Source organism: Chiloscyllium punctatum, chromosome 44 (assembly GCF_047496795.1).
Source record: "Chiloscyllium punctatum isolate Juve2018m chromosome 44, sChiPun1.3, whole genome shotgun sequence".
NCBI lineage: Eukaryota > Metazoa > Chordata > Chondrichthyes > Orectolobiformes > Hemiscylliidae > Chiloscyllium > Chiloscyllium punctatum.
This window is the reverse complement of record NC_092782.1, coordinates 11,652,462-11,666,394: the sequence shown is the minus strand read 5'-3', so window position 1 is coordinate 11,666,394 and position 13,933 is coordinate 11,652,462. Positions and strand designations below refer to the sequence as shown.

Below are 13,933 nucleotides of genomic sequence, written 5' to 3'. Positions count from 1 at the left end.
CTACTTTGATGGTAAATTTGAGCACAGAATGGTGTTTATTAAACTGTGTAAAGAAATTCTTTGATGCAGCCGTAAACTGAAATATCGTAAGTGTGTTTTCTACAAACTGGAAGTATGCAAGGGGTAGGAGGTTAGTGGTCTTTCCATTGAAGATCACCTCTCATGGTAACCAATCAAAGTTCACAAGGGCTGGACCTAGAGGGGATGCCATGGCAATGCCAACTATTTGGGAACGTGTAGTGTCACTGGAACTGAACCCAACTGCACGGGTTGCTAAGTTCATGAGTTTGATGAAGACAGATTCAGACACAGATGGCACATCTGGATTTCCAGCATATAGTGACATCATTCGAATGCCAGTGACTTCATTGGGTTGGGAAATAAACTGGAAATTTTGAAAGGAGTCATGAACATGCTATTAGTCTCAAAATGTAGGAGGTGTACGACCTTCACAAACGTGAAGGAATCCTTCATTTTTTGGGGGGAAAACTCAGTTAGAACTGTTTGCAACAGCTCACTCAACTTTGAGGCCAATTCATGTTGTGTTGGGTCAGCCATGGATAAAATAGGATACAAAGGCTGCTTTTGTATGTCTCGTGTGTGGACATATTGAGCCATGAGGACGAATCCTAGATTACATACACAAATTGTATATGTATATGTCACTAAGCAACCTGCTATCCTTACACAATTCCATTCTGGATCTGTGAGTAGCTGAGTTTTCAGTAAGAGCTGTGGTTTATGTTAACAAACTACTCCCTTGCCATCAGGTTAAAACATTCTTTCAGCGATGATTGAATATTTTGTGCATAGTTGCATTTCATCAGTTTGCACCCACTTGCTTCATGGAATCCACAGAATCACTACTATAAAGGCGGCAATGATTCCGAACAACACATTTGAAGCAATGGCCTTGTCAGATGTGTATCCTTTTGCCTGAAGTGCTGAACCAAGGCTTCATCTGTCTGCGCAGGTAGCTGTAAAAGCTCCCACAGTACAAAGCCAAGACAAACACAGTTCTCCGGGTTTCATGGCCAACATTTCTCTCTTAACCAGCACCACTAAACACTGAATAATTAGTTATTTATCTCAATTGCCATTTGTGGGACCTTGCTATGTGCAAAATTCTTGACTTTCATGCCTGCTAAACCACAGTAACTGCACGTTGAAAAGAAAAGTTACTTTAGGAATTCCTGAAGATGTGTTAAAGTACTATACACAAAACAAAAACAATTTTACCCTACAGAGAGTATCATATAAAATTTCTGAGAGCATTTAAGACATTGGTGGCATGCACCACCAACTGAAACATTCTAATCTTTGTTTTAATCCAATCCAAGACATCATCATGAAACCACTGAAGGCTTTTAGTAAGTTTCCCCTCCTGTCTGCTGTCAGGCAATGTCTACAGAACAGTGTGTGTAAATGAACACATCAGTTCTGTTGATGGACACAATCCTGCTGGTACAGACTCAAGGTGAAGAGTGGGCACTTCAGCAAAACACATGAGCATGAGTTCATGCCTGTGGGAATAAGTTCGGGGGTGGGTAGGAAGTAAATAAGAATGAGAAAGATTTATGTTGCAACAAATACCTGAAGGGCCACTCACTAAGCATTCACTGGGGGCAGGGTAGGAAGAAATTTGCCCACTGCCAGATTACTTTGGAAAACTGCACTGCGCATGATCATATATTAGAGTGTTTCTTATTGATTCATGGGAAGTGGGGGCACACTGGTTACGCTAGCATTTATTGCCCATCCCTAATTGTGCTGGAGAAAATGGTGAGGATCAGCTTTCTTGAATCTCTGCAGTCTGTGTTGTGTAGGGACCCGCACAGTGCAATTAGGAAGTGCATTCCAGGAAATTGACTGAAAAGGCAGAAATGGTGAAATAGTTCCAAGTCAGGATAATTAGGTGGCTTGGTGTGAAACTGCAGGTGATGGTGATTCCATACATCTTCTCTCCTTGTCCTCTAGTGAAAGAAGTTGAGAGGTTGGATGATTTTATTGGGCGAACCTTGCTGGGTTCTTGCAGTGCATCTTGTAGATGATATACACTATCCTTCACTGTGTGCCAGTGATAAAGAGAGTGAATGTAGGGGGTGGTGCCAATCCAGCAGGCGGCTTTGCCATGGTTGGAACTGAGGTTCAGACAGTAAAGTACAGGTAACATATTACAAATATTGTTGCTGCTAACACCTTAGGACAAATTGTCTACTCTAGGCTTCCTGACATATGAAATTGATTTTGTTGGTTTGGGCAACAATTTTCCTGTAGCTTCCTTCTGCTGATTGTCCACATTACAATATATTTCTGCAAGTTTCTACCAGAGTGCGAGTCAACTGATGATTGACTCCAAGGCACATGTAATAATGATACAGCTCTTCTAAGTTCCAGCACGGTTCAAAGAATCATCTTGAACCATTCCAAATTTGACATAGGAAACTACTCAGCTTATTGCAATTGTGCAGTGTTGGTTTTGCAACTGGGGTTCATTCGTTGGATGCCATTAATCGGTTACTTTCCCAAGAGAAGCAGAAGACTGTAGGCCTGTGGTTTAGCGTCCAGACAAGTAGTTCCCATCAGAACCTCATACAAATGTAGGATCCACACTAAAAATCACCATGAAGCAGGAAAACCATGTAATGAATTAATAGTACAGTATAATGTATATGGTTTAGAACCTTATATGAGAGCTATCTTTTCAACACAGGTATCACTGTGTTCCTTGTGTGTGAGGAGATGAAAAGAAATGCACTGAGTGTGGTTGGATGTATGAAAGAGCAAGCTCCTGAGACACAAGCTTTCAACTCAATAAACTGAATGTAAACAATTTATTTTAAAAAAGAAATTTTTTAAAAAGTGGGCAGCACAGTGGTTAGCACTGCTGCCTCACAGCGCCAGAGATACGGGTTCAATTCCCACCTCAGGCAACTGTCTGTTGTGAAGTTTACACATTCTCCTCGTGTCTGCGTGGGTTTCCTCCGGGTGCTCCGGTTTCCTCCCACAGTCCAAAGATGTGCAGGTTAGATGAATTGGCCAAGCTAAATTGCCGATAGTGATAGGTGAAGGGGTAAATGTGGGAGAATGGGTCTGGGTGGGTTGCTCTTCGGAGGGTCGGTGTGGACTTGTTGGGGCGAAGGGCCTTTTTCCAACACTGTAAGTAGTCTAATCTAAAACTATGTTAAAGCACAATTTGTTTTATTATTAAAACAGTGTGAAGATATTTACAGGTCCATTTTATCTATTTTACTGGAGTTTTTATTTGAGCAGAGAGGGTATTTTTTGAATAAGGGGTTGAAAGTTCAGAGAAGTCCCCAATTCTACACTCTCCACACAAGCATGAATTTTTAATTCATTTGTGCTTCTTGATGCTAATTATCATTAGGAATATAAAATGTAACAGACTGAAAACAATGCTGCAAATTAATTGAAAAGAGTGGAAATAGTAAACAGTCACAAAAATATACAACAGCTGTCACAGCAGCAACATGACCCAAGTTTCCCTAATTGATCAGAACAGTATATTTTCAGAGGTATTCTGAATATACATTACACTGTTGTTTCTTCACATTGCTCAGGTTTCCAATTCTATCATTCATTTGCCCAGCACTGTTGCTGATCATGTCTTCCTTTGGACTGCTATGCTCCTATTTGGCTCCTACAACCAAAATAAATTAGGCAGATCCCTTCTCCTCACAGTATCGGAGCACACCACTGGTCTGTTTATTCTTCACATGAGCTTCCTCCCATTCCTACTTCATCTTACCTCACCAACATAGCCCTCTGCTGTGTTTCCTACTATATGCACTTTCCCAGGTTCCCCTTCAATTTCTCCCATAAGTGTGCAGCTCAGTCAAGATGAATCCAAACAACAGTACTCAGTTTGATACACCAGCTTCCAACAAATGTTACAAATGAGTAAACAAGGTTGCCGACTAAACCTCATAGAATTGAACAAATGAAAAAGTAGATAATGCTTGTGCCGATAATTATATCCAGATTTCCCATCCTGTGCGAGAAAATATGATGCAGATGGGAAACCTGCTGCCAGTACTGAGGCTGTGCTGCAGTTTTTAAAGAGCAGATATTCCTGAATCTCTCAGGAGCCGAGAATGCTTGGAAACTCCCCAACATAGTTAGCACAGCCCACGCAAGGTTTAATGTCATAGGACACAGCACAGGAGCTCTGTAATGGATTTCTGGGTAGATTGAAATTGCGTGGAGGCAACAGTCATGCATCATTTCGTAAGCACTTGGACACAGTGGCCTTGGAGAATCTTTCTACACTGCCTTCCTCTTCTGTATCTTGCAATATCAGGAAGATCATGCATAATACTGTCTACATAACTATAAAGAAATATATTTGTTTCATTTCTCTATTTATATTAACATTCACATCTTCTTCTATAATGAATTTGCATCTTGTGATTTGTATTTTTTTTAAATTTAGTTACCTGATTAGCTGACATGCAGAAATATACAGATTCAGATTGTGAACTTTGGTCATCCCAGAATCATAGATTCCCCACAGAGTGGAAGCAGGCCATTTGGCCCATTAAGTCCACACCAACCCTCTGAAGAGGCATCCCACTCAACCCACCTCCATCCCTGTACTCCCCAAGTCTAATCCACCTAGCCTGAATCTCCCTGAACACTACAGGGCAACTTAGGATGGCCAATGCATCTAACCAGCACATCTTTTGGACAGTGGGAGGAAACCAAAACACCCAGGAGAAAGCCACGCAGACAAGAGGAGAATGTGCAAACTCCAGAATGACAGTCGCCAGAGGGTGGAGTCGAAACTGTATCCCTGGCGCTGTGAGGCAGCAGAGCAAACCACTGAGCCACCATACCACCCATTATCCCTTACGCTGAAATCTGATGCAATTCAGTTAACTTCATACAGAATATAAAATGGCAAGTCAACATAACATTTCCAGGTGGAAAGCAAGTGACCTGCTTCTTTTAAGCTCGGAAGTGTTTTGTTGCTGCCAATCATGAAGCAGGGTGTAAAAATTAGAAAGTGAGCCAGGACTTGTGTGCTTCGGCATTGTCTGCTCAATGTGAACACGTTCCAAACTAAATACTGCTCAGTTTCAGAGCACTGCTCCACCCAGAATTATAACTACACACCCATGACACTAGCTAATACTTCCATATTTTTACAACACTGCATTAATTTGATATTTACATCAGTATTTACCTTAAAAAAAATAATAAATTTAACATGATGCTTAGAAAGTTTTGGACAAAATCCTTAGCCACAGATTTTCTTCTGATTGACTATTTTCAACGAACATGCAACAACAACCCACTCTCAGATTAGAATGTTGAAGACACAGTTTCTAACGATTGGGATTTTCATTGGAATCCAACAAGGCTGAGGAAATGAAATTTCTCTGAGTTCTCTTCTAAATTCTGTTACCTGTAAATATTCAGCATGCAATAAACCAATGTGTATGACAGCTACAGATCCAAGCACCATACTACCTCCAAAGCAGCATAGTTTTGTCCAACAGTAGCAGGCAACCTATATCAGGGAGGTCACAGTGTTTGTTTGTGTAGGAGATGGAAAGGTTCACGCAGTTGCAGTAAGAGTGGCTTTGTGAGATTATGGGGTAGGGCATGTTCTTGAATATAGAGCAGAAGTCATCATCCTGCATGTCATCTAATCTGAGAGTCCTCATTGTTGATGGAAAAAGGTGGAAATTATGGTCAACAAATCATTTCAATAATTAATCAAAAACTAAACGCTGAAAACTTGTACCAGTGTTCTCTCCTTGCTGCTGTAATGAAATAATTAACTCATTTCTGTGGATACATAAGACGAAACCTTTAACCCTGATATTGGAAAATATTCAATTTCCTCACATTAGCATCTCTCCCCTTGATGACTATAAAACAATTCCCTAAATAAAGATATAATTAGGGGAGGAGGATGAAATTAAGAATTTACATTAATAAAATACATGTGAATGAATCAAGTTCATATTCAATCGGCATTCTGAACATACCTCTATGTAAGGAAATTAATCATTAAATTCAAGTCAATACTAGAAAACTCCAAGAAGATGCCGCATAATAAAGATGAAATTAAAATTCGCTTAATGGTCAATATGTTAGAGAAGGTTCAAAATTCTTTCGGGCCCATTCAGTTTGGGTAACACAGATTGATCTGCTCATGAAAGCACAGTAACATGCTCTTGGAGAAACAATGTTGTGACTTAATACAAAAGATGCTTTACAAAAAAAGTGAAGCATTCCACTATAATCAGGACTTAGGATTCAAAAAGCTAACATTCAGCCTGACTCCATTATATTATCCTTTGGTCCAGGCATAAATGACTATTAAAGTTACTCTCTGGATCTATACAAAATGTCGTTTTAACATAAAGCAACAATACAAGCTTGTTGCCACCATTTTACTCTTCACTCACAAAAGCCTATATGCATAGAGGTCCTTGACTATTGATGTGCCACAGGGGTCAGTGCTGCTACTTTTGTTATTTACATAAATGATCTGGATTGTGAATGTACAAAGCATGATTAGTAAGTTTGCAGATGATACAAAATTAGGAGGTATCATAGATAGTGAGGAAGATTATCAAAAATTACAGAGGGATCTTGGTCAGATGGGGAAGTGGACTGAGAATTGACAAATGGAATTCAATACTTCAGTTGCTTACTTCAGTTGTTGGTAAAGTTGGAAAAGGTTATAAGAGATAGGATTTATAATCATTTAGAAAAGAATAATTTGATTAGGGATAGCATGGTTTTGTGAAGTGTAGGTCGTGCTTCACAAACCTTATTGAGTTCTTTGAGAAGGTGACCAAACAGGTAGATGAGAGTAAACCAGTTGATGTGGTGTATATGGATTTCAGCAAGGCATTCGATAAGGTTCCCCGCAGTAAGCTATTGTACAAAATGTGGAGGAATGGGATTGTGGGAGACATAGCGGTTTGGATCAGTAATTGACTTGCTGACAGAGGGTGGTGGTTGATGGGAAATGTTCATCTTGGAGTCCAGTTACCAGTGGTGTACCGCAAGAGTCAGTGTTGGGTCCACTGCTGTTTGTCATTTTTATAAACGACCTGGATGAGGGCGTAGAAGGGTGGTTAGTAAATTTGCAGACGACACTAAGGTCGGTGGAATTGTAGATAATGACGAAGGATGTTGTAGGTTACAGAGAGACATAGATAAGCTGCAGAGCTGGGCTGAGAGGTGGCAAATGGAGTTTAATGCGGACAAGTGTGAGGTGATTCACTTTGGTCGGAGTAACCAGAATGCAAAGTACTGGGCTAATGGTAAGATTCTTGGTAGTGTAGATGAGCAGAGAGATCTCGGTGTCCAGGTACACAGGTCCTTGAAAGTTGCCATCCAAGTTGACAAGGTTGTTAAGAAGGCATACAGTGTTTTAGCTTTTATTAATAGAGGGATCGAGTTCTGGAACCATGAGGTTATGCTGCAGCTGTACAAAAGTCTGGTGCGGCCGCACTTGGAGTATTTTGTACAGTTCTGGTCACCGCATTATAATGGAAAGGGTGCAGAGGAGATTTACTAGGATGTTGCCTGGTATGGAGGAAAGGTCTGACAAGGAAAGGCTGAGGGACTTGAGGCTGTTTTCATTAGAGAGAAGAAGGTTGAGAGGTGACTTAATAGAGACTTATAAGATAATCAGAGGGTTAGATTGGGTGGACAGGGAGAGCCTTTTTCCAAGTATGGTGATGGCATGCACAAGGGGGGATAGTGTTAAATTAAGGGGTAATAGATATAGGACAGATGTCAGAGGTAGTTTTTTTTACTCCGACAGTAGTAAGGGTATGGAATGCTTTGCCTGCAACAGTAGTGGATTCACCAACTTTAAGTACATTTAAGTCGTAATTGGACAAGCATGTGAGCGTACATGAAATAGTGTAGGTTAGATGGGCTTCAGATTGGTATGACAGGTCGGCGCAACATCGAGGGCCAAAGGGCCTGTACTGCACTGTAATGTTCTATGTTCTATGTTCTAATACAGAGAAATGTGAGGTGTTGCACTTTGGAAAGTCAAATGAACTTATACAGTAAATGGTAAAGTCTTGGGGAGTGTTGTAAAACAAAGGCACCCAGGAGTACAAGTACATAGTTCATTGAAAGCAGTGTCACAGGTAGTGAAGGCAGAAGTGAGGACTGCAGATGCTGGAAACCAGAGTTTAGATGAGAGTGGTGCTGGAAAAGCACAGCAGGTTAGGCAGCATCTGAGGAGCAGGAAAATCGATGTTTCGGGTAAAAGCCCTTCATCAGGAATGTAGAATTTAGCATGCTGGTCTTCGTTGGTCGAGTCGTTGAGTATAGGAATTGAGACATTGCATTTCAGTTTAGAAGTCATGGGTGAGGCTGCACTTGGAGTATTGCATACAGTTTTGATATAGTTAATATATATAGTTAAACTGGAAAGAATGCAAAGAAGATTTATGACAATGTTGCCAGTGCTGGTAGGCCTGAGTTATAGGGAGAGGTTGGTCAAGATCAGTCTTTGTTCATTGGAATGTAGGAGAAAGAGAGGTGATGTTATCAAGGCATATAAAATCATGAGGGGCATAGACAGGATGAATGCAGATGGTCTTTTTTCCCAGGGTGAGGAATGGAAAACCAGAGGGCATAGGTTTAAGGTGAGAGGGGAAAGATTTAAGGGCCTGAGGGGCAATTTTGTCACACAGAGACTGGTGCTCATATGGAATGGGCTGCCAGGGAATGTGACTGAGACAGGTACAATGGCAATATTTAAAGAACATTTGGACAGGTACATGGATGGGAAGGGTTCAGAGGGAGATGGACCAAATGTGGGCAATTGGAACTAACTGAGTGGCACTATGCTCAACATGGACCAGTTTCCAAAGGGGCTCTTTCCATGTTGTATTACTCTGTAAACAAAAACAGAAATTGCTGGGAGAACTCAGCAAGTCTGGCAGCATCTGTGGAGGGAAATAAGAGTTAACGTTTCGGATCGAGTGACCCTTCCTCAGAACGTCCCTTTCCGTGTTCTGAGGAAAGGTCACTCAACTTGGAATGTTAACTCTGATTTCTTTCCACAGATGCTACCAGACCTGCTGAGCTTTTCCAACAATTTCTGTTTTTGTTTCTGATTTACAGCATCTGTAGTTCTTTTGGTTTTTATTTAGTATTTTACTTTTCACTGTGGACTTGGCTAATAGAGTCATAGTGTTGCACTTTGGGGGCGCTACACTGCTGGAGATGCCATGCTTCAGATGAAACATGATTTTTCCATTCAGGTGCACACACAATGAAGAACAGTAATGACTTCTCCCAGTGTCCTGAACATGGTTACTCCATCAAATAACAGCATGAAAAAGAAATTTGTGGAGGTATCCTTAGGATACAAGGAGTTATATAAATTCAGACTCTCTCACTTATAAACTATTCCAAACATTTCAAACAATGAGAAAATCAATTTTAAAACTATTATATTAAGGTAACAAAATGTACATTACAGCAAGAAAATGCACAGTGATTCTTCCAAATAGTTAACATGGGTTTAAAATTATATCGTGCAATATTAGCGCACAATTGCTAATGAGCTTGATGTAGAATCCTTTTGTCCACTATTTAATCCGAATGCCTCAAACCACACTGCATAACTTCAATGGTCTCTAAGTTTTGGGAAATGATGAGGTCCAATCTAATTCACCAGCTAAAGGTTCTCTGACGTTGATGGGGGGAAATGTTGACAGAGCTGGGAATGGCCTTGGTCGATCAATGTAACCATAATGTAAATGGATCTATAAAGGTACTTTTCCAGTCAATGTCCCAAGCAATTGTGTTATTTGTGAATGGAATCAATAGAAATAGATACATTGATGAATGTAGTTATGACATTGTCACATAAGGCAACTTGAGGAATTCCTCTTACTGGTACCAGGGGTGTTTTGCAAACATTTCTGTCTGATATTCTGGGCAGTCTCACATCATCTTAGACTTTCAGAGCCATCATTCCATTTTGCATTAGCAATGATGAAGAGAGATGTTGCAACTGCACTGAAAGCTGAAAACAATGCAAGGTTATGCTAAGTAGATGTAACTGAATCGTAAGCAGCATGCATGGCTAACAGATCAGTCAACTGCATTACTGCCTTGTGATTCTCTTCCATGCATACAGCATCCGCTATATTGTGCTTGTTATTCTGCTAATCACAGTATTGGCAGTGCGACAATACCAGTCATGGGACACCATACACTTTCAGCTCCCTACGTCAATAGCATCTTTTATTACCGTGTTGGTTAGTACAGGTCACATATAGAGTGAGAATCAAATCTACTAGAAAATGGCTTTTTCATAAGAAGCAAGAACAAACTACAGAATAAAGAGTACCAAATCTCTGCCCGTGGATTTAAGATAATAATTCGACCTTGTGCTTCTCCTCGTGTCTATACACCACTCAAGTTTGCCTTCACATTTTAAATGTCACTTAAAAAGCCCAACTGACTTGTTATCTTAAAATTAATTGCCAGCTTATGTGACAAACATATCCCAAGTCTAATGCTGTAATATCAGCCGAGAAGTTGCAGTACAATGAAGGTCAGCCACAGCACACTGCACTAAAGATACATTGAATCAGAAAACGTCCACAAGGAAACAATGCTGCACTTGTTACAAACATGACAGAGGGTTTAAACAAGTTTATTAAAGTAGTCTATAGTCCTGCGCTCCCTTGTCATGCTCAAAAAAATATTTCTTTTGATTGACCTCCTAATGTCAATTCTCCGGTTATTCAGCACTGTGTAAGTTAAAACACAAGCTTCCCCGAAAGTGAAAAGGGCATCTTTCTTAATGTGAATGCCCTCCCCATGATAACTGTACATTGCATAAATTACCAGGGCTCACCAAGATTTAGACTGTGCTCTGAAGTATTTATTATGGGTTACACATCACGGCAATTTGAATACTTACATTTCACAGAGTATGCCTAAAAACTCAGTTCAAACTTAGAAATGCTTACCGTGGGAGCATTTAAACACAATCTGGAGAACAGAAATACATATTTGGAATTTGAAATGTTCTTTTCTGTGACTTCTGTTTGACTCCTAAAGCTTTGCAATATTAATAACATTAAACAGATAAATTATTACACATTAAATCAAAACACTTTTATTACCTTCCAGGCTCAAAGAATTGAATGAACACAAGTTGGCCAAACCATTTATTTTTCTTGAGATTACTGCGCATTTTTAGTGGTGTAATAGAGATAATTGCCTGATACAACAAACAGTAATTATTGCCTAACTCTCAATGCTTTTCACCCTGTGCTTTAATTTATATCTTTCATTACAAGTTGGTTCCTTCTTCCAGAACCTACATGTCTCTGAATTATTGTTCTCAAGATCATTCATAAAATCACACTTTGCTAAATAGAATAAAAGTCATTACTTAGCATTTGCAGCGAAATAAATCCTCTCACATATCAAAGAATGTAAATAGAAAGCTCATTATTATTTTATAAATCGCGTCCTTTTGGATGTTTACAACTCGATGGGAAATGGTTTGCGGGCTCGCATACCATTCATTATTTAAAACTGCGTTTTACAAAGAATTTCCTCTGCAGTCTATGAAAATATTTATTTTCCCTGTCAGGTGTGCTCTGGCTTTTTTCTCTCTCTCTGATAATGTCACAACTGTAAGTTTGGATCATTTTTGCCCTCATTGGTACGTCAGATGAAGGAGATTTGGAAGTTAAATACCAGAATTTATTATTTTCATAATTTCCCTTCGGGCTTCGACCACTCGACAAGCATCACAGTTATGCCGACCTAACCCCTCTCGGTCTCCCTCTTGCAAAACCATTAAAGCAAATCAGGAGAGACAGAGCACATCCAACTGTGGATTTTGCCTGCAAATATATTGTTGGGTAAAGAAATACAGTTGCAATTGTTTTTTTTTTGCTTTTTTTTTGCATCGCTGTGCAATTGAGAAATTGTTTGTTCAGTAGAGGCCCCCAAGTCAGCCCAATAAATGAGTGGATTGGATTAACATCACTTTTTTCCCCCTCTGTAAACAGTGTCTGGAGCTAGCTAATTGCACAGGAAATAATGCACACTTTGAGCTTCCTGGCTGTCTGGGCGAATTAACAAGTGTTTATAGCTGCTCAGTTTAAACAGAAGCAAAAACAAAGAGTCCTACCTGTTCCCTTTGAATGCACGGGAGGGATGTTCTCCTGGGGCCTTTGGAACCCAGTTGAGTGTTGGAAATCTCGGCGGCGATGACTGAACTCGATCTCCTTCTCCTCTTGATCACTGGGATTTTCTCCTGGGTCCCAGGCGGGGTTCCGGGGAGGATGTGCACCGCGTATCTGGCCAGCAGCACGCCGAGGATGCCCATGAAGTAAGCGAGGAAGGGTCTCCAGCTGGCGCGGACCCCGTCCAGGGAGAGCAGGGAGACGGTCCTCAGGAGGCTGGTGAAGATGACGGTGCCGACCCCCTGGCCGACCCGGAGCAGCAGCAGGGTGGCAGCGGCCAGGCAGCCCAGGAGCACGGCGCTGGCGGGGGCCGACAGCAGCTGGTCCCCCTCCTCCTCCCCCCCCAGCAGCGAGGCGGCTTGCAGCAGTGTCTCGCCCAGGCAGCAGGCGGCTAGTAACCGCGGGGCTAACTCGCCCCGGCCGCAGCGGATCAGGTACAAGCCGAGCCAGAAGAAAGCGCTGAGGAGGCTGAACAGGGGCAACACGCAGTGCAGGAGGGTCAGCAAGCCGGAGGGAGGAGAGACAGAGGAGGAGGAGGAGGGAGAGGGCGAGGAGGAGGGGGACAGAGGAGCTGAGGCGCTCTCCTCCCCGTGTCCCCACCTCAGGAAGGCGGCCAGCAGCAGGGAGAGGGAGCCCAGGCAAGCGGCGGACGGCAGGAGGCGAGCCCACGCCGGGTAGCCCTGATCCCGGGACAGAGCGCTCACACAGCCCCTCACGTAACCATTGCGCTCCGCCGCCACTTTGCCGGCCTCAGCTCCACTCGGGGGGAGAGGAGACTCCGATCTCATCGCCAGCACTCTCCTCCACACTGTGGGTTATTACAAAGTTTGTTTGTTTTTTTCTCTCTCTCTATACCCCCTCCCCTCACCTTCAAGATCAGACTTAGTCAGGCACACAGCCTCTCTCTCTGGAATGGGAAACTTATTGGGGGGGGGGGGTGGGGAGAGCTTGTTCCACTTGAATTCTCAACTTTAACGCCTCAGGGTAAAGCCAGGTCTCCACTTGCCCCCCTGTACCAGAACCTCAGCCCAGAAACCCCCTTCCTCCACCTTCTTGAGACATGACAGCCCAGAGCGGCCGCCTCTGACAAACCAAGTCTCGGCCATTGAGCTGCACGTTCCCACAAGCGGTTCTCCACCTCCTCCTGCTACGGTAGCAGTGGCTCCCCTCTGCCTTCGCCCCCTCCCCTCTCACTCCTCCTTGCCCCATACACAGTGCACAACCTCATCAGCCCCCAGCATCTTCTTTCAGCCTCCTCTGGTGCTTTAGTTTGCTTTTGCTCTTTCTCTCCTCCTCTTTCTCTGTGTCTGTCACTGCTGCTGGGGTGGGGGGTGGCGGTGGGGGAGGATCGGCGATGCTGAACGAGGTTAAGTCGCTTTCCCAGCTCCGGCTCACAACAGCCCGGAGCAGAGCGAGCTGCCGGCTTTCAATTCATTGCCCAGAGGTCCCGGTGAGCGGCGCCCGAGGACAGGGGGGTGATTCGAGGCTATCTCTGGGCAAGAGAGAATGGGTTAACCCTCCCCCCCCCCACTAACAAACACGGGGCTTTTGACGTGTGTGCTAGAAATGGACTTAACTCTACACACAACATTGCAGGCAAAATGAATGGAAAGTTAAGAAGCAAGTAAACTTCACACACACACACACACACATATATATATAAACGTTGGTCAAAGAAAAAAACATATGGGCTTTTCAAC

At 42.5% G+C, this 13,933-nt stretch overlaps 1 protein-coding gene across 2 annotated transcripts in view; it reads right to left on the bottom strand.

Annotated features, from left to right (window-relative positions):
* pde3a (phosphodiesterase 3A, cGMP-inhibited) overlaps positions 1–13,652 on the bottom strand; it is a 457,973-nt gene extending 444,321 nt beyond the window's left edge. For both annotated transcript variants that reach the window (XM_072562234.1, XM_072562235.1), the window contains exon 1: positions 12,179–13,652. In XM_072562234.1, the coding sequence (XP_072418335.1) occupies positions 12,179–13,021 (843 nt within the window). In that variant the 5' untranslated portion in view covers positions 13,022–13,652. The remainder of the gene's footprint in view (positions 1–12,178) is intronic.
* Between the last annotated feature and the right edge of the window lie 281 nt (positions 13,653–13,933).